Below are 26,274 nucleotides of genomic sequence, written 5' to 3'. Positions count from 1 at the left end.
GAACTATGGTGTTGGAGAAGACTCTTGAGAGTCCCTTGGACTGCAAGGAGATCCAACCAGTCCATCCTAAAGAACTGAGTGTTCATTGGAAGGACTGATGTTGAAGCTGAAACTCCAATACTTTGGCCACCTGATGCGAAGAGCTGACTCATTGGAAAAGACCCTGATGCTGGGAAAGATTGAAGGCGGGAGGAGAAGGGGACGACAGAGGATGAGATGGTTAGATGGAATCACCGACTCATTGGACAGGAGTTTGTGTAGACTCTGGAATTTGGTGATAGACAGGGAGTCCTGGCATGCTGCAGTCCATGGGGTCACAAAGAGTCAGACATGACTGAGCAACTGAACTGAACTGAATTAAAGGGAGAGGCCAGGGGAGTGAGTTTTCTGGAAGATGACAGTGATTAAAGTGAGGGAAGGAGTGTGTAGGATAACCTGATGAATGCTTTTATAGGAGTGGTAGCATGAGTGCTCTGGCCCCACACCGCTGTGGGCAAGGTCATAGACCTTTACCTAGCCTGATATTCAGTCTGCAGGAATCCTGACAGGAGCTGTAACTGGAAACTGAGTCCTAGGTGCAAGTCTGTGGTTCAGGAGATAAGAGTGGGTAAAAGGATATGTGGGGAAATCCCTGCTAAGCTGCTAAGTCACTTCAGTCGTGCCCGACTCTTAGTGACCCCATGGACTGCAGCCTACCAGGCTCCTCCATCCATGGGATTTTCCAGACAAGAGTGCTGGAGTGGGGTGCCATTGCCTTCTCCGGGGAAATCCCTGGTCTCCTCCAAATCCCTATTTTTCTGTTGCTGTTCAACTACCAGCATTCTGAGAGGTGGAGATGGAAAGTAATTGGCAGACTTACCATACTTTAGTGTCTCGTGTGTTCTTTTTTATGACACACCTGTATCCATTTTTAATCTGCAGGATGTGGCGGGTCATTTTATTTGGGCAGAAGCCACATGTGAATGCGGTGACGGCTTATTTTAGTTCTTCTCTGGGATTAGTTTTGCCTTGTTCCAGACCAAACATGGGCCTCTGAGCCAAGGCATTTGTTTAAAATGTCTAAGAAACCTTTTGCTTTGAGCCTCTGGGAAATGGGTTGAGGGTGTGAGCGTGGATCAGCACTGCTAGGAAAACTCAAGGGCTCAGTATAGTAGCGCAGCAATAGTATGTTTAAAAAAATTTTTTTACACAGTTGCACAAGTTTTGTAATATCCTATGATATTTGTTGCCTTTCTAAGAGAAGAACTAATGAAATAAAAATAGTAATATGTAGAAACTAAAAATTCCTACTCTCAGTTTTCTTTTTCCCCCCCTTTTAATACAACCATCCAGGAAATACCTTCATTGGATCAAGAGAAAACCAAACTTGAGCCTGGTCAACCCCAGCTCTCTCCAGGCATTTCAACCATTCATCTGCATCCACAGTTTCCAGGTAGCTGTGTTGATTTGTGCTGTTTGTAAGAGTACTCTGAATAAGAGAGTAAGATGAAGATTATTGTGTGTCTCTGGTTTTAAAGTTTTAGTCATGAGAATTCCTGAGTGAAATATGAAATACACTTGTGTGTATTAATATCCTCATATAATGTTAGTGTAAGTATGGTACAGTCGATCCTTCTTTATCCGTGGTTTTACTTTCTGCGGTCAGCTACAGCCCAAAAATATTAAATGGAAAATTCCAGGAGTAAACAATTCATACGTTTTAAATTGTGCATTGTTCTGAGTAGCATGATGAAATCTTGCGCCGTCCTGTTCCATCCTGCCCAGGACGTGAATCATCCTTTTGTCCAGTATCCCATGTTCTATATGCCTCCTGCCCATTAGTGTAGGAAAAACACAGTATATTTAGGATTTGATACTCTCTGCAGTTTCAGACATCCACTGGGGGTCTTAGAACATATGCTCCATGGATAAAGGGAGACTGCTGTATTATAAGTGTTATAATGATAAATTTCTTTCACTATTTTCTGTGGTCAGGAGTAGTATATATTATTAGAACATTATTGAGGGTTCATCATTTGATGAAGGGTCATTTTTATTGACTTCCAAATTCCTCTCAGATATTGTCATTAAATGTGGAAAGCAGGGCTATAGGTTAATATTATGACCTTTAGGGAACTATAGTTGTTCTTAATATCCAAGAATTAACCATGGTATGTTGTTAGACTAAATTTTGCTTACATTTTGAAATGGGATCTCAATGCATATAACAGCCTTTGATTTTCATTTTTATTCTCTCCCTCCTCATATAGTAGTGATTGAAAAAACATCACCTCCTATGCCTGTGGAAGTAGCTCCTGAAGCTTCAACATCAAGCGCCAGCCAAGTCATTGCACCTACTCAAGTAACAGGTAGGCGCAGTATTGATATTGCAGAGTCTGTGGAGGAGACAGGGATGTGAACATTTTAAATGTAAAGTCAAAATTGTATCACATGTATAAATCGCTCATGGCAGAGTTAGTCATAAGAGCAAATATTTGGAAATAATCTAAATATTTTTTGAAGGAGGAATATGTTTAAATAAATTATGGCACATATGCAGTGGAATATCACACAGCTGTTAATGTTTTAAAAGTAATGTCATGAGCGACGTTGTTCCGAGAAGGCAATGGCACCCCACTCCAGTACTCTTGCCTGAAAAATCCCATGGACGGAGGAGTCTGGTAGGCTGCAGTCCATGGGGTCGCTAACAGTTGGATACGACTGAAATAAAAAAAAGAAAAAAAAAAAAAAGTAATGTCATGAGGAGATGCTTATAGGATGATATTAAATACAGAACACAGTGATTTCAATTTTATCTTTTAAATGTTTATAAACACAGAAAAAGAAAGTTCATCGAAGCATTTAACCATCCTCAGTTAATAGGATCATGGATAAGCTTTCTGCTCAATATATTTTTATATATTTTCAAAATTCTGTTTAATAAACATGTTATTTCAGCCATTAGTGAGAAATTATAAAGATTTATTATAATTTATAACCAACAGCTTAAAAGTTAATATCCTTAATGTACAGTGAGGGCTTATAAATCAGCAATAAGAATACTAATAGAAAAATGAAATTAATATCATCAGATAATTCGTAGGTAACATACCAAGAAACATGTATGTAATAGGAAATTTCAACTTTACTAGTACTCAAAGAAATGCAAATTAAAGTGAGAATTCTTTATTCTTATCAATGTAATATTTCATTTTTACTAGAGTGAAGTCACGGCTCTCACACAATTATGGCAAGGAATATAAAGTAGTTCAACTTTTCTGGAAAGCGCAAACTGGCAATAGGTATCAAGAACTTTAAAAATGTTCAGGACTTTTAACTCAGTAATCCTACATCAAGATAACTAGTATAAGGAAATAATGTCTCCCCAACACTGTTGTAATGGTTTGTATAAATGGGCACTTACCACAGCACTGTGTATAATAGAGAAAAAAATAGAAAAACCTAAATATTTAACTATAGGGAAATAGATAATTATATCTACATTGAAACATTATGCTACCACCAATTACTACAGTATTTTTGAAGAATTTGTAAAAATATACCAGAAAATGGTCACAAGATATTGCTAAATACAAGACAAAGTATGTAAAAATGAAGGATATAGAGTATTAAACCACTTATATAAAAAAAGACATACATTGAGAAAATGCTAGAAGAAAATACACCAGATCAGCAGTGGTTATTTTGGGAGTAGGGTCTGAGGGGTTTGAATGTTGTTTCATTGTGGAATTGTCTGTGTATTCCACATATTCTGACGTGGAAAAATATTTTTGTAATCAGACAAAGTATCACTAAGGTGCATCATAACAGCGTAAGTTCATGACATCATTGCAGGATGAGGTTGGCAGTGTATACAGGAGAAGCTAATAGTGGACTGTACAGCCTCTCTCAGAGTTTTGCCTCTTAAGAAACATGACATTGCATCATTTCAAACAGAAACATGCTTGGTTAGATGTATTAATTAGTTGGATCGTGGCGATCATTTCACAGTGTATAGATATTAAAACGTCAAGTTGTATACCATTAAGTACATAACAGTTTTTATATGTTTTAAAAACCAAAGCTTTTTTGACCTATTTTCTCAAAATTGTGGATGCACTTTCTCTTAGACACTTGTTTGATGCAGCAGACAGAAAAGCGTTTTTAAACCACTCCCCTGTCCTGAGCTGAAGTGCAGTTATGTAGGGCAGAGTCACATCATGCACCCAGCAGTGTGTTCTCACCTGCTTCAGCGATCGCCTCAAGGCGCAGCTGCACCCAGAGTCGTGGCCTTCCCATATGAATGCAAAGCAACTGCTCTTTGGTTTTACTGTAAACAGTGAGCAGAGTGATATAGAAATGTTAACTATTCTAAGTAGTGGGTTGACTCACATGAATTTTCTGGCCGAACCCTGTGTTTCTAGTGATAGAGTGAAATGCTAATGATTTTTGTTTGTTTTTAATGGCTGTAGCTAAAATTGTTTTTCTCTGTTCTGAAGTCACAGCTGTATCTACTTATTTCATTAAACCCATTTATGAAAGACTGGGCTTCTCTGGTGGCTCAGATGGTAAAAAATCCACCTGCAATGAGAGAGACCTGGGTTTGATCCCTGGGTTGGGAAAGATTCCCTGGAGGAGGGCATGGCAACCCACTCCAGTATTCTTGCCTGGAGAAAGCCCATGGACAGAGGAGCCTGGCGGACTGCACGATTGAGCGACAAAGCACAGCACATGAATGGCTACTGTGCAAGGCATACAAACATATAATGCACCATCTTGGTCAGCAAGTCTTCTCATTGTTTGCATCTGCGTTAAAAAAGAAAATTGCAGTCTGTCAATGTGCTAGTTCTTTCAAGTACTCTATTTCCATTTTCCAGTGTGAAGGCTCTGTCGTTTTGTGCCTTTTTAACAATGGCTGACTTAACAGACAGACTTCTTGCAGTTTAGCTTTGTAGAAGTTTGGCTAGATAAACGCAGTTTGATCATTTAAATGCAGCCCTGTGAGGAATAACAAATTGCAGTTACTCAGCTTCAACTGAACTGTGGAACTGATTGAAAAAATGAAAGTAGTTGTGCTATATGAAGTTGTTAGAAGACAGCTTAATTTGAGTTTGGCAGAGATACAGGGCTAACATCTGCTATCACATGTTTGAAGCACAAATATTTCCTTCCAGGAAACAAGTGACATTGAAATTTCATTTTCACACAGCATTTATAGGTGCTCTGACTTCCTATAGTAGAAGAATCTTTCTGAACCAATCCATGGGGAGAACATTTTAAATAGTTTTTGAATTTAAATAATTTGCAGTTTTGGAGCCATACTATGATCTGTAATCTACCCTAGAACAAGAGGAATGTTTTGTATCAAATTTAATTGAAATAAAAATATAGATGTTCTCATTGATTTTGATGAGAGAGCCAGATATGTAGATTGAAAGAGCAATCTGATCGAGTCTCTCAGGAACATTAGGCAGAGTTTTTTGTTTTTTGTTTGTTTTTTTCTTGGAACACAAAAGAGGTAGATGGTTGTTAGTTTCTTACATGAATTGAAGAAAGGAATAGAATAATAAGTAGGCGTCTAAAATAACCAAAATCAGCCTCACATTGCTCAGCAATGATATCTTTATGATGGTGAAATTGGAAGTAGCCTTTGTAGATTTCGTCAGACTCACTTTGACTTGCAATAATTATAAAGGGAGCCATATATTTGGAGGGAATAAGGGTGATATTTTCCACTCTGAGCAGCTGAGTTGGTGGCTTGCAATATTATTGGCACACTGTTTCCAAAGAAATGATACATTTCAGCATATAAATTCTTGATTTAGCATAGTGTCTTAGTAGCTCAAGGATAGGTTGGAAAATCAAACCTTTATTTCTCTGGCGAGTATTTACAAAGTGGAAACATCTGCTTCAATTGTTGTGGGACAATTTATGCTCTTTGTGGGGCAGTTAGGAAGCCAGGGCATTTTTGTAAACCTTTCCATGAGTTGACATTTGATACCTTCCTCTGCCAGCTCTTCCTAAACTTTCTCCATGGCCCTTGCAGACCAGCCAGAAATTATTCTGACTTTCATGACTGCTTTGTGTAAACCTTTGTAATCATCATGGCCCAAACGTTGTAAAAACTATTTTGCTCATCAGATCTTTTCCAGAACTCATCAGTGACCCCTTTATAAAAACCTTCGTCCCTGAAGCATATTACCAGCGTCATGACAGCCTCAATAAACTATGTAGGCTCATGGAAGATGAACTTTGTTGCATGTAAAATCATCATGCTTTAATATTTCCAGCTCTGTTTATTTATTTATTTTGAGTAATCACATGAGCAGGAAAAAAGCAAAAGGTCAGCGTATTCATTTTCATATCTTGCCAAAAGCTTTCTTTTTCATTTAATTCTTAAAGACACCAGACTCTTAAATCTATCTCTGGCCGTCTTTCTGGGACAAATAGACCATTTGGTTTTCCATTGGCTTTTGGTCATGACTCTTTTTTCCAAATTCTAAATGGACTCCCGGGAAAGATACAATGAAGTCCTTGGCCTGATGTAGGTGAAGCTGTTTCAGGGGCCACGTGTGTAAGGGCAGTCCTGCACCCTAGGGGAAATATGATGGGCATTCTGAAGGGGGATGCTTCCAAGAGTCCAGTGGGAACAGTCTCTTGTCTCTGGGAAGCCAAACATGCTTCAGAAGAGAAGACGTGATCATTAACCTGAGTGCCCCAGAGACCAATCATTACTGCTTTCTGTGCAAGGCTTTACCGTATTCCCAGAGCCTGTGTCGGTGCCATCAGCACATATGGAGAAATGTATATTTTGACCTGAACTGATCCTTTCTGTGGGAACAGGCTAGCGTGGCTCTGTGTGAGTGACGTCTTAGAAAAATGTAAAGCATAAGGTCTTTGCCCCCCAGAATGCAGAGAAAGCCAGAAGCTTTTTTCTAAGCCTGAAGTTTAATTTTTTCAGTTTTAAGACAATACCATCAGGACTGCCTTTCTGTGTAACTTATAATCAAGAATGAAAGTGTAAAAAGTCAAAGAAGGGAAGTGTAGGAAGAGATGGTGTGAAACACCTTCTGAAAGTTTTAAGAGTATCAATAATTTTTTTAAAAACTTTAAAATGGTGTTGATCAATTTTGTTGTTTTTTGTTTGTTTTTTGAGATGTGGTTGACATATAACATTGCATAAGTTTAAGGTATACAATGTGCTGCTTTGATACATTCGTGTATTGCACTATGATTACTACAAAAGAATTTGCTAACACCTCTATCAAGTCACATGCTTTCTTGTGTGTTAAGGAAAGTTAAGATTTAGTGTTGTTGATTATAATCTGGTAAATTTTTTGATGAATGGTAAAGAGGAAGCAGAGGTATTTTGAAGTTAATTTTTTTTTTTGAATTTAGAAGGGTGGGATAGCAAATAGATAAATGGGATCTCTGAGGATAAACTGATACAATTTATCATGTGTATAAAAAATGGGACAAACTATAGAAATCTACAATGTTAGTAAATATCCCCTCACACTGATGTATCTCTTAGTACCCTCTAGTGGTGTCAGAGTAGCATTTTCTTACATACCTTAGCACCAGTTGGGATCAACGTTTTCAAACTGCAGTTTTATATACATAATCTATGAGGTAATCAGCTAAGAATTCTCAAGCTTTCCTCATAAATATTTCAACCTCATAGCGTCTATTTAAGATACTAAATTGGAAGGAAAGGCCGTTATTGTTCATTTCTTAAGACAAAAGATACTGGATGCTTGGGGCTGGTGCACTGAGACAACCCAGAGGGATGGTACAGGGAGGGAGGAGGAAGGGGGGTTCAGGATGGGGAACACGTGCACACCTGTGGTGGATTCATGTTGATGTATCGCAAAACCAATACAATACTGTACAGTAATGAAGCTCCAATTAAAATAAATAAATTTATATTTTAATAAAATGAAAAAAAAGACAAAAGAGTTAAAATTCTTAATCATTTCTTCTATCTTAGAGTTGACTTAAGAAGAAATTATCTAAATATTGGCACACTGGCATAGGAAAGTATCTCATCTGAATTAAGCATCACATATTTTTGAAGACTTTATTTACATGTGTAAACATTGCATTCTAAAGCTGTGCCTGAAAAAGAACAGATAAATATTTGGTAATCAATAAATTGGTATGTGTGGGAGTGGGGGCAATGAGTACCCATCAAGCATTTCCTGAAAACCCCAGATGTACAATCTTTTAATTAATTCTGACTACTTCTTCCTAGTATATTGTCATCTTCTAATTTTTCTTTTTGCAAATTTGATCAATATGTCTTCTCTGATTTAAGCAAATGGCAGAGAAGAACATAAAATAATTTCAAAGAAAATCAAGAAATCTAAATGCCATTAATTTTAAAAGGAGGCATCTGCTTACATTAAGAATAGATGGTTAAAGAACTGCTTCTCACACTATTCTACTAAAGAATTCTTATAAACAGAGAAGAGAATTCTTACCTGAGGGTCTAGAAGTAGAACCTGGAGAAGATTATGTTTTTTACCTTCAGATTTTTGCAGCACGTGGAAATGATAATTTTTTAAGAAAGACTTTTCTGATTATAGAAGTAATAACACTTGTTCATTGTAGAAATTTTGGAAGATACAGAAAAATATAGACAGTACTAATCTCCATAATTGTAACACTTAGATTTATTTTCTTCCAATCTGCTTTTCTGTGTAAAAATAATTTAAATCATATCCTATATTATAATTTGTACCTGACTATATTTTCTTAAAAAGTAAGCATTTTCCTATCCTGCTAAAGATTATTATATAATCTATATTGTGTATGTCCCATAATTCATTATTTTATATGGTTATAATCAGTCATTTAAGCAGTTATGGTAATTACCTATGTCTTCAGTCTTTTGAATTTTTTTTTCCTGTAACTTGACATTATACTGACTATAAACTATTTTTCTGATAGTGAATTAGCATAAATAGGTTCACTAAAGATATAAATAATTTTAAATGTGCACTTTTATCATAATCCAAGTGATTTTATGCAAAATACTGCAGCTCTGTAGTCATATGCTTTCTTTTAAAGCCTAACAACTTTTCAAATAACTTGCACCAGTTGTCTTAAAATCACAGCACAGTGAATAACACTTGATGAAAAATGAATGTGGTTTGGGTTTTGGAGAGTAACCTCAACCCCAATTTAGGTCATTTCCATAGTGAATTTTTGTTAAAGCACTGTTTTCCACATTTTTCTTCAGAATTCACAGTGGGTTATTGATGACAGTAGCATGCCTGTTTTTCTTTTCATTCAAACCATAGACCCCATTAACAAAGGTGTGTTTTAGCTTGTCACACTTGAGCCCCTGGTCTTCCTCCACTGAGCCATTTGGGCGTATCCATGATGTCATCTGTTTTAAGTGTTGTTTACTGCATGATGGCAGTGAGATAATAGATAGTAGTATTATTTGTGTGCTATTTCTTCATTGTATGTTCTTTTCTCCAAATTATGTATTTATTATTGTGCTGGATCTTTATTGCTGTGCCTGAGCTTTCTCTAGCTACGTCACGCAGGGGCTGCTCTCTAGTTGTGCTGTTCAGGCCTCTCATTTCCGTGGCTCCTCTTGTTGCAGAGCTCAGGTTTTAGGGACATGAGCTTCAGTAGTTGCAGCTCATGGACTCTAGATCTAAGGCTCTGTAGCTGTGGTGTGTGGGTTTAGTTGCCCTGTGGCGTATGGAGTCTTCCTGGACCAGGGAATGAACTCGTGTCCCCTGCCTCGCAGAGCAGATTCTTAACTACTGGACCACTGGGAAAGACCCTGTTATGTATTCTTAAATAACTTCAATAGGAACAACCGCAGTAATCAGTAATACTGGCTAATTTTTACTGAGCACATATACTGTGCCAGGCATTGAGCTACGTGCATTATTTCGGTTGTCTCTCTTGAACCTCACACTCTGACGTTGGTGCTCTGGTCATTCTCATTTATACATAGAGAAAAGTGAGGCTTAGATTGTTTCAGTAATCTGTGCTCTGTTACAGAGCAAAGAAGGGGCAGCAAGGTTGGTACCTGTACTCTCGTCTCAAGCCTGGGCTCTGACCGCCAGCTGTACTGCCCACTCCCTACTATACTATTATACATACTTACAAAGATCGTTGAAATCAACAGACTACCTTGGAGTAATTCATCTCAGAAAGTCACCTTTGAGTGTTCAGGTCATTTTGGTGATAAAGCATGTTGTGATGGCCTTCACCCACTGGCAACTCCCCTCCCCTTGCCTTGACCACAGCCCGTGTCTATGAGTGGAGCAAGGACTTCATAGAAGAAGCCAGTCTTGTGCAGAAATCAGGAGGAAAGGAAGGGAGGAACTGAGCAGAGAAGATCTGGAATAAGATTCTATATTCTACTAGTATAAATAAAATATGCTCCTGTTGAAATTGGCAAATTAAGAATAAGTTGCATCCAGAAGTTCTGCTTTGATTAGAAGTGGTAAATCTTTCTGGAGAATTAATGAGAAATTTGGGAGGAGGTTGAGTATGTTTTTTGGAACTTGAATTTGGCCTGCTAACAAATAGTAGAAAGTTGCCATCTATTTCTTATCAGAAGGAATCATGTGATTCAGTCCATCATCCAAAATGAACTGGAGAGGATAGAAACTCACTGATGGGCTATCTTAAAAGTTCAGAATTGATGATAACGTCCAGGATGGCCTCTTTCTAAATTTCCACCTACTCCAGTTCATCTTAGAAGTTGTCTCTTTCAGAATTTTTGGTGGCTTTGGCTGTGACTAACTGATCAATTATAATGTAATCAGATGAGTTTACACTTGATTTTAGAGTGTGAAATTTTGTTTTCTGAACGCATAACTGGCGATAAGGTATTCAGGAAAAAGAAAGTTATTGTTTGCAAGGTGCAATGAAGTCTTTGTTTATATCCGTTTTGTCCCACGTTTTCTTATTTTTAAAGAAATCAATGAATGTTCTGTGAACCCTGACATCTGTGGAGCAGGACACTGCATTAACCTGCCAGTGAGGTATACCTGTATATGCTACGATGGCTACAAGTTCAATGAGCAACAGAGGAAATGTGTTGGTAAGAAGACACTTTTGGTTGATGAGATTATTAAATATTGAATGTTTGCACATTAAGAACATAATCACGGGGAAAATACTGTTTAATTAAAAAAAATTTTTCTCCCTAAGCTAAAGGTACTTAAAAAAGAGGCTTGCTTAACTCCTAGAAGGCTCTTACCTCTTGGTTCAATGCTGCCTGCTTTGCCAAGAGTAATACAGTTACATCAAGGTAGAATAATTTCCCAAAGTTTTTCAGGTAAAGAATATAGACAATAATTAAGAGATCTAGAAATAGCTATCTATAAACATATTTAGCAAAAATTAATATATCCTGCAATAAAAATGTTTATATAAATTTATAAAATTCGATTTTTAAAAGGAATTTCTATTCAGTTCAGTTCAGTCACTCATTCATGTCTGATTCTTTGTGACCCCATGGATTGCAGCATGCCAGGTTTCCCTGTCCATCACCAACTCCTGGAGCTTGCTCAAACTCATGTCAATTGAATTGATGATGCCATCCAACCATCTCATCCTCTGTCATTCGCTTCTCTTCCTGCCATCAATCTTTCCCAGCATCAGGGTCTTTTCCAATGAGTCAGTTCTTCGCCTCAGGTGGCCGAAGAATTGGAGCGTCAGCCTCAGCATCAGTCCTTCCAGTGATATTCAGGGCTGATTTCCTTTAGGATTGGCTGGCTGGATCTCCTTGCAGTTAAAGGGACTCTCAAGAGTCTTTTTCAACACCACAGTTCAAAAGCATCAATTCTTCAGTGCTCAGTTTTCTTTATGGTCCAACTCTCACATCCATACATGACTGGTGGAAAAACCATAGCTTTGACTCTATGTACATTTGTTGGAATTACTATACTGAAAATCAGTATATGCTGACGAGAGACTATTAATGGATTTATAATGTAGGGAGCTCATATATGCTTCTTTGGGGAAAAAATGTATCTCACAAAGGGGTGTAAATGTGTTAAGTCATTTTAATGTGTTAACACTAAATTTAATGTCTTTTTTAGAAAAAGGAAGTTCAATAAGAGTTATAAGGCAAATATGGAGCCGCAAAGGGATATACCTAATTAAACCCACTTTATGCTGAATTCCATTGAGCAAATATGACTTTTGCTGTTCGGTTCTGCATGTATATGTGGAGTGAGGTGTGAGGGGGACATCCACTTGCTCTGTAGTATGACTGTTTCTCGTGAATTTGCATACATGAGATGTATTATGTTTAGAATCGCAAGCATAAAGTTGAAAAGGGCAGTCAGTCGAGATGATTCAGTCTCGCTTTACCCATGTGCACTGTGAAAGAGAGTGCCTGTCATGACATTGCTCACTGCCTCTGCTGAGCTGGCCTGGGATTTGCACGGTGAATTCCAGCACTTACATGACTCCAGTTATCAGGCAGGTCGTTTTGTGTTGACCTGAAATCTTTCTTTCGAAACACCAATATAGCTGTAGCTTGAACTTTCAAAGCAGTACACCATACGTGTATTCCCTCTTTGCAATAGCAGCCCTTCAGGTATTCAGGGAAACTGAGTGTATTCCTTTTACTGTTTTCCTCACTTATAAGGTGCGACAGAGGAGACAGAATGCTAGTATTTCATGAGAATTTCATGCCACGCTAATCCTTGTGTATGTCTTTTTGTTAACAGATATTGATGAATGCACTCAGGATCTACACCTTTGCTCCCAGGGACGCTGTGAAAACACTGAGGGAAGTTTCTTGTGTATTTGCCCAGCAGGATTCATGGCCAGTGAGGAGGGTACTAACTGCATAGGTAATAGCAGTGTTCTTTCTGATGCATAAATTCCCTCATGTGGGTTTCTAGCTCCCCTGATTCCATCAGTCCAGGGCCCATTCAGACAACCCAGAATTTATTATTAAACCCGTTACAACACAGTAGTCTGCTAGATTCTGGAAGATTAAAAAATGAAATTTCTTCCCTCAACACTTTTGAATGAAGGATATCAAATGTGTGCAAAGACCAGTGGTGTTAAATATTTCTTTTGGATTCAAGTAAATCCAAGCCACTCAATTTTTGGGAACAAATCAAAGAGATAATAGATAGTAGGGATCAGTTACTTCATTCTTAAATTTGAACTAACCTGGGAGATGGGAGAGGTTTGAAATTAGGTTTTGGGAAATAACACTCGACAATGTTTTCTGCTTTGCTTAGATGTCGATGAGTGTCTGAGGCCAGACGTCTGTGGGGAAGGGCACTGTGTCAATACCATGGGGGCCTTCCGATGTGAATACTGCGATAGCGGGTACCACATGACCCCAGGAGGCCACTGCGAGGGTGAGTCTGCTGAGAGGATGGGGAGACCACAGCCCTTCGGAGTGTGGAGCACACATGTCCATGAAATGCAGGGCTAGCTCCAGAACTTGAGGCTTGTAGGCAGCTGGCCTGGTACGGGTTTTCCTCCACTGCCAATCCATGCAGGACACCAGCTCGCCCAGGCTCTGGCTACCTCCCAGAATCAAAGCCTCTTTGCCTCCCTTCAGTAACTCTGTCCGGGTCTTTTCCTGTCTTCTTCCTCTCGCTATTACTCTTTCAGTATCTGCCTTCCCTGGTAGGTGGAGTGACATCACTTTGTAACAGTGAACTGCAGAGCATGTTAGTAGAAACCCAGACTTAATCACAGTGTCTGTCTGCATCATTCACCTGGGGACATGGTCCAGGTGTCACCTGTGTGAACTTTTTGTTTTCAACCTTTCATCTTGGCCCATTCCTGTGTCTCAGCTTCTTACTTTCGCCTGTGTTCCGGGACTTGCTTGCAGACTTTCTACAAAAATGTTGTCTGACCAACTACAGGTCAGACTCCAGCTGTGTCAGATAAAATTTCTTTAATGCTGACCCCAGCAACAGATTTGCTCTCATTGCAAAAATGTCTTGAAGAGTTTTGAACATTTCAAAGTTAAGATGATTAACCATTGAATATTTCTATTTGTGTACGTGTCCCAAGTCACATGGGTCCTTTTTGAAAGCGCCATGGGACACTTTGAATAATTATTTTTGTGAAGAAATACACTGAACCTCTGCTTCAGTCTTCATGGAAACGTGAACAAGACGAAGGAACAGGGGCCTTTGGACGTGTTCTGAGGAGCCTGGGTGTGGGGTTGCTGCTGGTTCCGCATGTTCACTGCCTGGCTACCTGACATTTAGCCTGTTTTTGGACATGGCTGGGCCTCCAGAGCTTGGGAGGGATAGGCTGGTTGGGGAAGGCTGCTCTCTGCTGTTTCTTGGCTCCAATATGTTGGGTTTTTTTCACAGTTCTAATGACCAGGCCTGGAGGGAGAGCTCATTAGACATTTTTTTGGCAGCCTGCACCTGCCTTACTTGCTGGCCTCTTGCCTCAGCCCCTGAGTTATCTGGAGAGAAGTGGGGAGCATTTTATGTTACTGCATCAGCTCCCATCAGAACAGAGATATGAACTCTTCCCCTGATGGCTGAGGGCCTTGGGAAAGTGCAGGTGTGAAGTGTCCCGCTCTTCTCTTACAAGGGACTGTCTCTCTGCTCTGGAGGCCACTTGAGGACGGGTAGGATGGAGACAATGGCTTTTCAGCTCATAATCCCCACACTCAGTAACTGTCTAGCTTGGGGCCAGTTATGTAGGCCCTTCAAAACTTAGTTCTTCATCTGTGAAATGGGAACCATGCAGTTAACTTTCAGGCTTATGCAGGTAAATGGGTGTTGCAGTATGTCACATGGTGCCTGTCACCTTGTTCGCTCTCAAGAAGTACTAGTTTCCCTCAACTTCCCCTTTCCCTGACTCCTTTTGTTTTTGCATAGATATTTTCAGAATATCTATAATTGTGGGAGTTTTTTAGATGAAATGGGCCTTGGATTTATATGACAAGCACTTATATGAAATATAGATCCTCAGGTTCTACACGCAGACGCAGGACGGGAAGATAAAATATTTAAGGAATTACCACAGGTTAAGGATGCAGAGTAGAGAGGAGTAGAAAAGAAAGTTGAGGATTAGTAAGTAAATGGAAAGACGGAGACTCTTCAGTAATATTCAGTGCGTGGAAATTATTTAACAGAAATCTCACCAGCATCCCCTGAGTTAATAATTATATAATTCTATTCCCATGAAAAAGCTCGAAATGAAGGAGCCAAATAACGTGGCTGTTTTCTAATTTCACCATGGACCAGAACCAAAGGTCCCTGGGCTTCTGGCTCACTGAAGATTTTCTCAGCTGTCACTGACAAAGTTGCTTTCAAACAGCGCCAGTCTCCAAGGAGTCTACTGTAGCTTACAGACATTATCTCATGCACCCTTAGTTTATTCTCTGAAGGTATTACCAGGCAGGTAGCCCCTCATTTATAGATGAGGGAACAAGCAAACAGGTGAGAGCAGCAGGAAATCCAGGGATGTTACTGTCTTATGCTGCTCAGCATTATACCTTATTTATCAGACCAGCCTATCTCTATGACCTTTTCTGACTTAGCAGTTGTAGTTCCATTTTTTTTTTTTTTTAAATCCCATCCAGAGAAGAATGTAATGCTGTTTGGAAAATTAAACTGGCAAGCATCATCTTTTTGTAGAACAAGAAGTCCCAGAACATCTGACCTAACAAAAAAAACCACTGTGTGTCATTGTCTATTGGCAAGGAGTTTTTGCTGATAGGAAAAAAAAGTTGCAACACTGACCTGGTGCTTATTCTATTAATAACATCTTTTACTTTAAGCATCTTTTCATACATCCCTAATGATACATAATGGGAGGTGATTTTTGAGAATTTGCCAGAATGATGACATCAAATACCCATGCATGTTCAGTGTATTCATTATATATTTCTTTCACTTTTTTTTTCCTGAAAAATCTTGTTTAAATTTTAAGTGTGATTAGAGGTCCTATAAAACATCTTATATCATGATGCTTAGACACTGAATCCACTCACTTGGAGAATACCTGTTTCAGTTGGGACTGGTACCCAGGTGATAGTGCTCATTTTAAATGGTTGAAAAGTTACGTTTTCATTTCATTAAATGGTTGAAAGGTACCTCTGTCACCTTTCCCCCCATTTTATTGTTTTACCATTCTTTTTTTTTAATTGGAGGTTAATTGCTTTATAATGTTGTGTTTGTTTCTGCTGTACAACAACTCAAATCGATCAGAACTGTGTGTGTGTGTGTGTGTGTGTGTGTGTGAGTATCCCCTTCCTCTTGAGCCTCCCGCCCCCATCCCAACCCTCTGTGTTGTCAGTAGGATGCAAGGTTGGGCTCCCTGAGTTATATGGCAGCTTCCTTCTAGCCATCACTTTTACACATTGTAGTGTATGTATGTCAATGATGCTTTCTCAATTTGTTCCATCCTCTCCTTCCCTAGCTGTGTCTACAAGTCTTTTTTCTATATCCACATCTCCAATTGTTTGACCATTTGAAGCTATTGTATCTCTGCCACAGTTCTGTCCATATTTAAGGTGATTTTTTTTTCTTCTCACATTGAAAAGAACAATGATGAATAACTTTAGTTAGCCATGAATGTGAAAAGCAAGGTGTATTTTAAACCAGAATATATTACCCTATGACTATTCACCATAGTTTCTGGAAAATCTTGGAAGTATTTGATGAGTTCATTCTCTCCTAATGTTCTTTTTTGACCTCCAGGGAATTCCTATCACGTGAAAAGTTTTAAATTATTCAAACCTCGGATGTTTTGGGGACCATGAAGCCAAAGCAAGGGTTTCCCTAGAGTACCCCATTGTCTGCAGAGAGAACCTCTAGCCAGGTGGATAAATGGCTTCCTCGCTGTTGTGTTCATTTCTTTCATTTCTTTCTGGCAAACCAGACTATTACTTGAAAGATGTTGATGTCCAAAAAGTGGTCCTAGAGAACTGCCAACTCACAGAGTGGAGAGATGTGGGCCTGCCAGTTGGAGAATTGGGGCCAAGTTCTTCCTTGAAACATATGCACATATTTCAATCAAGTTATACCTGGCCATGCATTCTCACTGAGTGTTTAAGTGCATGCCCAGTGCTTTACTTTTCCAGTTATTGTTTTCCCCACCAATCTTTTTCCCCTTTATCACACAAGTCAGTTCGTGCTTTAGTGTTCTGATAAAATGTCTGTGACTTAGATTTTTGATTTTTTCAGATGTTGATGAATGTTTGACTCCAAGTACTTGTCCAGATGAGCAGTGTGTGAATTCTCCTGGATCTTACCAGTGTGTTCCCTGCACGGAAGGGTTTCGAGGCTGGAACGGGCAGTGTCTTGGTAAGTACTCGAGTATACTTATCGTAGTTGTGTGTCTTCTGTCTGGCTGGTTTGTCTTTCAAAACAGAAAAAGGTGAGAGGAAAAAAAGGAATGTAACAAACTCATGTCGTTCAGAGAAAAGTTCTAAGTAACTTTTAACCATGAAGAAAATAAGAAATTTAGTGGATGTGAAGATTTTACATGAAACATAATTCTGATTGAAACAAATTGTTATCCCTGATGTGATTAATGCTCAAAACCAAATAAAATATTGATAATAAGTGCCACAAAGAGGAGAGAGGTGGAGAGCAAAATGCTTAAAAAGAGAAGGTATGAGATGGAGCTACCACAGACTTATAGAATCAAGAAATATACACAAACTTGCGGCCGAAGCAGCAAATATAGAAAGAGAAATCTGGGCTGATTGCCCATTGATGCTTTTGAACTGTGGTACTGGAGAAGACTCTGGAGAGTTCCTTTGATTGCAAGGAGGTCAAACCAGTCCACCCTAAAGGAAATCAACCCTGAATATTCATTGGAAGAATTGATGGTGAAGCTGAAGCTCCAATACTTTGGCCGCCTGATGCGAAGAGCTGACTCACTGGACAAGACTCTGATACTGCGAAGGATTGAGGGCAGGAGGAGAAGGAGATGACAGAGAATGAGATGGTTGGATGGTGTCACCGACTTAATGGACAAAAATCTGAGCAAACTCCAGGATATGGTGGAGGATAGAGGAGCCTGGTATGCTGCAGTCCATGGGGTGGCAAAGAGTCGGGCATGACTGAACAACAGCAACCCCTATATTTATTCATTCATTCATTCACTCACTCAAGTATTTAATGAATACTGAGTACCTCCTCCTCGAGGCACTGAGGAAGATAATGACTCTGCTTTGCTCCTGATTATTTGTGCTGTAGTCAGCTTTCCCCCTTAATGGTTTGCCTTTGTGTTTCTGTTTACCGTGTGATCTTTTCCGCAAAAGCTGAACTCTTTCCCACCCCATGCCACATTCTGACAGTGTGAGTTAAACTTTTCCATCCTTCCTCTCGTCTTTCTTTTCTTCTCAAATACAGTATAATTTACTGTCTATACACGGAGTGGTGGGCTTCCCCTGATAGCTCAGTTGGTGAAGAATCTGCCTGCAGTGCAGGAGACCCCAGTTTGATTCCTGGGTCGGGAAGATAGGGATAGTTTACCCATTCTAGTATTCTTAGGCTTCCCCTGTGGCTTAGCTGGTAAAGAATTTGCCTGCAGTGTGGGAGACCTGGGTTCGATCCCTGGGTTGGAAAGATTCCCTGGAGAAGGGAAAGGCTACCCACTCCAGTGTTCTGGCCTGGAGAATTCCATGGACTGTAAAGTCCATGGGGTTGCAAAGAGTTGGGCATGACTGAGCGACTTTTACTTTACTTACATACAGAGTGGTACTCAGTGCTGGGATACACTGAGGGACCAACCAAAGTACCTTCTTCTTTTGTTTGTTAACAGTCTTTTGGACTCTGTGGAGAGGGAGAGGGTGGGATGATTTGGGAGAATGGCATTGAAACATGTATAATATCATATATGAAACGAATTGCCAGTCCAGGTTCAATGCATGATACTTTGGGGTGCTGAGATGACCCAGAGGGGTGGTATGGGGAGGGAGGAGGGAGAGGGAAAAAAAAAAAGAAAACATATCAAGTGCTGTGTAAATGTTATTCTATAAAAAAATAAATGAAATAAAATTAATTTCTTTTAATTGGAGGATAATTGCTTTACAATAATGTGATGGTTTTTGCCATATATCAACATGAATCAGCCAGAGGTACACACGTATCCCCCTCTGCTTCCTGAATCCCCCTCCTGCCTCCCTCCTCACGCTGTCCCTTTATGTTGTCCCAGAGCAGCAGCTTTGCATGTCCTGCTTCATGTGTTGAACTTGCACTGGTCATCTGTTTTACATATGGTAAAGTATATGTTTCAGTGCTATTCTCTCAAATCATCCCATCGTCTCCTTCTCCCACTGGGTCCAAAAGTCTGTTCTTTATGTCTGTGTCTCCTCTGCTTCCTTGCATTTAGGATTGTCAGTACCATCTTTCTAAATTCTGTATATATGAATTGATATACAGTATTTGTCTTTCTCTTTCTTACTTACTCTACTCTGTAAAATAGGCTCCAGGTTCACCACCTCGTTAGAACTGACTCAAAAGCATTCCTTTTTATGTGTTTGGTCATTCCGTTGTGTCCAACTCTTTGTGACCACGTGGACTGTAGCCCACCAGGCTCCTCTCTCCATGGGGTTTCTTTCTCCAGGCAAGATTCCTTTTTATAGCTGAGTAATATTCCACGGGGTGTATGTACCACAACTTCCTTCTCCATTCATCTGCTGATGGACATCTAGGTTGCTTCTGTGTCCTAGCTTTGTAAATAGTGCTGCAATGAACATGGGGTACATGTGTCTTTTTCAGTTCTGGTTTCCTCAGAGTGTATGCCCAGCAGTGAGATTGCTGGGTTGTGTGGCAGTTGTATTTCCAGTCTTTCAAGGGGTCTCCACACTGTTCTCCATAGTGGCTGTACTAGTTTGTATCCCTAACAGTGTAAAAGGGTTCCCTTTTCTCCATACCCTCTCCAGCATTTATTGTTTGTAGACTTTCTGATGATGGCCATTCCGACCAGTGTGAGATGATACCGCATTGTGGTTTTGATTTGCTTTTCTGTAATAATGAGTGATATTGAGCATCTTTTTGTGTGTTTATTGGCCATCTGTATGTTTTCTTTGGAGAAATGTCCATTTAGGTCTTTTGCCCACTGTTTGATTGGGTTGTTTGTTTTACTGATATTGAGCTGTATGTTTTGGAGACTAATTCTCTGTTAGTTGTTTCATTTGCTATTATTTTCTCCCATTCTGAGGGTTGTCTTTTCACCTTGTTTACAGTTTCTTTCGTTGTGCAAAAGAGACATGTGTTAGGAAAGAGGGTGCTTTGATGTTACAAGAGCATATGATAGAATGAGTTGCCTCAAGGAGAATTCTTGAGTTGAGGTTTAACCAGGGCTTTGTCTGGGGAAGGGGATGGAAGGAAGATCATTTTGGACATTTGGTTTGTGCAAGGGGCTCATGGAAGGAGGAAGCAGATCATGTTCTAGAGGCTGAAGAGCTAGTGTGGTTGTAAGACAGAGTACAAGGGAAGATTTGCTGCAGGGTGAAGACCATGAGGGGAAAGACCATGCCAGACCCTCTTGGTCCTATTAAAAATGTTGGTCTTTATTCATACATCTCTGAGGAGATGTGTGGTGTGTTAGAGGACATGGGATAGGTAGATTTGGCAGAAGCACTTGCAGTTTCAACGCTTTGGACTCCTCACAAGGCAGCATGAGCTGAGCCCCTGTACCAGATGCAGGAGGCCCTCTGCCTTGAATCTTATGCCCATTCCCAAGGGTCTCTATCAGTAGAGTTGTGAGGTGTTGATCTTTGGGAAGAAGTTGGTTTTTTTTTTTTTTGTTTATTAGTTGCCTATTCGATAAGCTTTTGTTTATATAATCAATGCTGGTCAGAAAGTGCATGTGGTTTTAATTTTTCCCATTTGGCATAAATTGCACAGTTGCCTATCAAGGTTCCATTCTTATACTCATTTTCACATACCAATGCATATTATAATCCAAAAGTAGAGCCTGAACTTTACCTTAACTAACTAAAATTCACAACCATGGCATAAACACAGCCCTGATTCATGAATTTACTAATGGAACATGACTGACCAAATTGGCAAGTGATTGCTCTTCAGTGTAAATGCATGGATCCAGGTTGGGGAATAATAATATATGAGTTCTTACACCTAGATGTGTGCAATCAATCTGATCGTGACCACGCTGCTCCAGTTGAGTGACAGAAACAAAGCACCTCATTTAACAGCAATTTCCCTTTGCCAACCAGATTAGCAGAATCATAAGCAAAAGCTATTAGGTCACTGTGTTACTCACCCCAAGTTACACACTTGGCCACTTGGCCAAGCAGTTTTGCATTGCTAACTAAAGTCACACATTTCCCATTACAAATAGGTCATGTCCTTTTTTTCCTTCGGCTTTGGGTAGAGTTTTAGGATCTGTGTCATCTATTGATCAAGCTTCTTGTCTGTGACGCAATTGCAGTGCCATCCATTGCTCATTTTGAACTTGCAGTTTTGGTAAATTTCTCCTATGGGCTTTTGCAGATTATACCAAAATGGATTTTTCCATCTTATTATTTTACGGCAGTTGAGCTTTCAAACGTGAAAGTTGAATGTGACAAAAGCATATATTGTAGAATACCTTTCTGTTCAGATTGAGCCAATGAATGGATTGGATTTTTCCACAGCGCTTTGACAATGCTCATGAATACCCCATCATATCTTTTTGGCTTTTTTCCTTTATTCATTTTATTTCTCATCTTTGTAATTCTGGTACTCTAAACTTTTCAGAGGGTGTAGTCCTACCTAAGTTTGTCTTTGAGTTGAGCTCATCCATAACACAACCTGACCTATATTTATTTCTCTATTTGCCACTTTCATTATTGAATTCTGTATTCCTACTATGAGTCAGGTATTTTGTTTTAGACCCTGGGGATTGAGAGTGGACAAAATAAATTTCTTCCCTTCATTGCACTTAGACTCTAGAGCTCACAAGGAAAAAAGTGGAGTATAGGGTATGTCAGGGGTGATGAGTCCCATTAAGGAAAGAAGCAGCCTAAGGGATTAGAGAGTGTTAGAGCTTTAATGGAGGTCAGGCAAAGCATCAGATGATAAATGATTTACCAAATGTTCCTTGCTGTTCAACTGTTCCTATGTCTAACTGTTAAATGTGACTAGTTTGAGGCTTCCTCTGTCCTTTTAGTACAGACACCTTAGAGTACATTGTGAGACTTTTTCCTTAATTTTTAATATATGAGAACATGAAAGACTAAAAAAAAAATTCCTAAATCTCATTGTTTGGAGAAAAGTCCTACACAGGGCATTTGTTAGTTTTCATCTGGAGAGATGACAGTCTCTACCTTGCAGGGTTGTTGTGTAGATCTTAGTAACCTTCTTTTTCTACCACTCTCCTCTCTCAGCATATTTTTAAGTTATTATAATTAAACCTAGACATTGTTGTACAGAGTAATATGTTCTTTGGCATTATGCTTATATATTTAAAACTCACTGATCTTGATGTCCATTTGGCTCTTTTTTCTGTTAAACAGTTTCATTAAGAATTAAGAATGACCATTTTGACCCTTCTATTCTATGGGGATTTAATGCCAGTTAGACTTTCTTTTGCTGTTGCTAACTAAATGGTGAACTTACTTAACGGCCTTTTTGTATTCATGCCATGTATACTGTATCTTACTATTTGATGCTGCTCCTTGATTTATGAATTAGAGCAGGAGTTTGGTGCAGAAACAGGTAAAATGTTAGCAAGTGTTGTCTGAGGGTTCATCCTTTTTCCCAGCATGAACCCCCAGGCAACACCTGCTGTTTAGTTCAGGGCATATGATCCTTCATTCTCAATAGTTTATTGTGCACTTTCAAAATATCTGTCCCTCAGTGCTTTTTTGGCAACCTTTGTTGGCTCCTCTGTTAATGAAGCTGCTTCTTTCAAGTTGTGGATTTCGGTGCTCTCTTGAGAGCCACTTTCATCATTTAGCACTGTGTTCATTGGACCTCACATTCAGCCCAGAGCTATTGCCCATGCGATCCCCACCTCTTAGAATTATTTCATCACCTTGAGTTCTGGCCAGTTCTCTCTGGCTGCCTTCAATCAGACTCTTTCTTGAAAGAAGCCAGTGTGTCAAGTCCTCAATTTACATCTTTTGCTGTCTCAGGAAAGTTAAACTAGCCTGATTCAAACCTGCCTAGAGCCATCTCCCGAAGGAAATTTCTCTAACATTTGTTTAAAGGTATATTCAGTAACTCTGATATGTAGATCATGTTTCCCTGAATTTGAGCAGATTTGGCCTATATGACCTTTCTGAAGCTTAGTTTTAATATCTGTAAAATGGGAATTGAAGTACTTTCTTCATAGGGTTTATTATCATAATTAAATGTAATATGGGGCTTCCCTGGTGCCTCAGATAGTAAAGAATCTGCCTGCAATGTGGGAGACCTGGGTTCAGTCCTTGGGTTGGGAAGATCCCCTGGACAAGGGAATGGCTATCCACTCCAGCTGTATTCTTACCTGGAGAATTCTATGGACAGAGGGGCCCGGCGGGCTACACTCGGTGGAGTCACAAAAAACTGGACACGACTGAACGACTAACACGAGAAATGTTATCATTCTTCTTCCCCAACCCTGTTACCTCTGTTTTATGTCCATTGCCCTGAAAGAGAGGGAATGGAATAATAACTGATATCTGTTAAAGTAAATTATATGTCAGAGTTCTGTGGATAATTGTCTTTTCTTTGGCTTTCTTTAAGCTCATCTCATAGAATTTCTAACTCTCTGTCGTAGAAGCTTTCTCTTATACATTTAATTCATCTTAGTTTTCTTTCAACTTCTGAACATTTTTGTTTTGCTGAAATATACTTCTTGAGAACCACAAGATTTCTCTGCAGGGAGACTGATCATTCCTAACAAATGTTTCCACTTCTGCAGTACTAACATCTTTCTTTGGCTTCATTTTCTTTGCTCACCTTCACAAAATACAATATCTATCACCTAGTAGATGTGTCAGCTAGCCTTTTTTGAGTTTATTACCTTGCCTTATAGTTGAGCTTGTGACAAACCATGTGTGACCCAGGAACACAAAGTTCTGAGATTTTAATCAAAGTAATCCTTCTTAGTCGGCCATAATTAAGTTGATGATGACTTTATGACTCCCATTTGAGTTCTGTAAATGTAGCAGGTCTTCAGCATTTGAAGAACTTCATATCATTCAAACCACTTGACAACTGGCTAGCCTCAATCTTAACCAAAACCAGGTATAGAAAACTTGCAGGATAGATAGGGAGAGCTCCTTGTTCTAGGAGTTCTTTTCATCCTAGGATTTCTTTTCAGATTTTAGGAGTCACTGTTAACCTTTATGGAATATATGAATAGTCATAGACCTAAATGAAATTGAAGACTTTAGTCCTACATTTATTCTTATATCAGATGGCAACTGAGCTCAAGGTCTACCTTTTGTAGATAATGTGCAAGGATTAGTCTTATCCCTGAATCGTTATGTGCTAAAGGAATCTTCTAATCATTCAATAAATAGTTGAGTAGAGCACCTACCTTCATATGGGCTTCCCAAGTGGCTCAGTGATAAGGAGCCTGCCTGCCAATGCATGTGATGTGGGTTCGATTTCTGTCAGGAAGATCCCCTGGAGAAGGAAATGGCAGCCCACTCCCCTTGCCTGGAAAATCCCATGGATAGAGGAGCCTAGCAGGCTATAGTCCATAGGGTCACAAAGAGTTGGGACATGACTGACCACAGAGCACACACTGCCTACAAGATCTGTTCGATGCCAGAGAAGATGTGAAGTTGTAGAGAAGCAAAACACAGCAAGATAAGATGGTGGTTATAAGGACATGAGGGTAGAGGAGTTATGTTATTAAAGGGTACGGACTTACAACTAGTAGGTAAGCCCTGGAAATGGAATGCACAGCTTAGTGATTATAATCAACAGTACTGAATTAGAAATCTCAAAGTTGCTGAGAGACTAGAACTTAATTGTCTTCATCAGGAAAGAAATGATAATTGTGTGACATGATAGAAGTGTTAGTAATACTCCAATAGATGTTAATAATTTTGAGATAGAATGTCAAATCATCCCTTAAGGTTGCACAGTATTGTCTTTTATTGAAGTATAGTTGATTCACGGCTTCCCTTGTGGCTCAGCTGGTAAAGAATCTGCCTGCAATGCAGGAGACCTGGGTTCCATCCCTGGGTTGGGAAGATCCCCTGGAGAAGGGAAAGGCTCCCCACTTCAGTATTCTGGCCTGGAGAATTCCACAGACTCTATAGTCCATAGGGTCACAAAGAGCTGGACACGACTAAGTGACTTTCACTTCACTCTGACTTCACTTCATAGTTGATTCACAGTATTATATTAGTTTCATATGACAACATAATGATTTAGTATTTTTAAAGATTATCCTCCATTTAAAGGTTTTATGAAATAATGGCTGTATTTCCCTATGTTTCCCATTATATCCTTGGTGCTTAACTTACATATTGTTTTAATGTCAGTTATATCTCAACAGAAAACCCCCAAAACTACTTTTGAAGGCAGGAAATATGCCTGTGTGGGAATCCTAGTTATTGTAATAATTTCTGTATATGTTATTATAATTTATGTATATTGTACTAACTGTGTATGTTAATAGTTTACAGTTACCTGTGGTACAGAAATTGAATCTCAAATAGGTTAATGGGATAGTTCCCCATCATAGGTAATAAATGGCAGAGCTAGGACATGATCCCCCATCTTTTAGCATCAAAGCTAATATTGTTTTGTTTTATGTAGTAGCTCATATACCTCTCATGTACACCTAAGAAAATCAGAGGACAATGCAATACGATTAAGATAGTAAGGAAAATTAAAGTCCATAGGAAAGATCCATGTGAACTGGAATTGTCACTTGCAGGCAGCAGTAGTTTTGGCTCGAGAGTCTGAGATGGCAGACTTGGCCAAGTCCATATGAGTTTTTCTGGAAAACAAAATGATCTTTTGTAAAGCTGAGGTAGGAAGCCAGTGATTTGCTGAGATTAGTGGATTGATTTTCTGAGATCTTTGGGTCTTCATCTGGCATGTACACAGCATTGGCTGTTTTCCAGTTCCAAAAAAGCAGTGATGAGTCTTTGAGGAACAGACAATATATTTTCGTTGACAGCTTTGTTACTGCACATTTTAAAATTTGGTCAGAATTGACAGAGGGTGAGATCCTAAGGACTTACAATATACATAAAGTGCAAGTGAGGGGAGGATGTGATTGTACTGGCCTAACCAGAGTCTGTCTTTCATTTTTACCATGCTTGCTTTTCTGTCAAACGTTCTCTCATCATCTTTAGTATAAAGATGTGTGAAGAATAGTTGAGGGATAATTGAAGTA

At 39.3% G+C, this 26,274-nt stretch overlaps 1 protein-coding gene across 28 annotated transcripts in view; it reads left to right on the top strand.

Moving 5' to 3' along the window:
• Window positions 1-26,274, top strand: part of LTBP1 (latent transforming growth factor beta binding protein 1) — a 456,525-nt gene that overhangs the window by 310,588 nt on the left and 119,663 nt on the right. For 11 of the 28 annotated variants that reach the window (XM_068988396.1, XM_068988377.1, XM_068988386.1 and 8 more), the window contains 6 exons: window positions 1,333-1,432; window positions 2,250-2,348; window positions 10,931-11,056; window positions 12,696-12,821; window positions 13,221-13,343; window positions 17,151-17,270. In XM_068988396.1, the coding sequence (XP_068844497.1) occupies window positions 1,333-1,432; window positions 2,250-2,348; window positions 10,931-11,056; window positions 12,696-12,821; window positions 13,221-13,343; window positions 17,151-17,270 (694 nt within the window). The remainder of the gene's footprint in view (window positions 1-1,332; window positions 1,433-2,249; window positions 2,349-10,930; window positions 11,057-12,695; window positions 12,822-13,220; window positions 13,344-17,150; window positions 17,271-26,274) is intronic. The other 17 variants (XM_068988404.1, XM_068988564.1, XM_068988501.1 and 14 more) reach the window with 5 other exon arrangements.

Source organism: Capricornis sumatraensis, chromosome 1 (genome assembly GCF_032405125.1).
Source record: "Capricornis sumatraensis isolate serow.1 chromosome 1, serow.2, whole genome shotgun sequence".
In the NCBI taxonomy this organism is placed as follows: Eukaryota; Metazoa; Chordata; class Mammalia; order Artiodactyla; family Bovidae; genus Capricornis; species Capricornis sumatraensis.
Note: the sequence above shows the minus strand (reverse complement) of the source record. Positions and strands in the feature narration are given on the sequence as shown.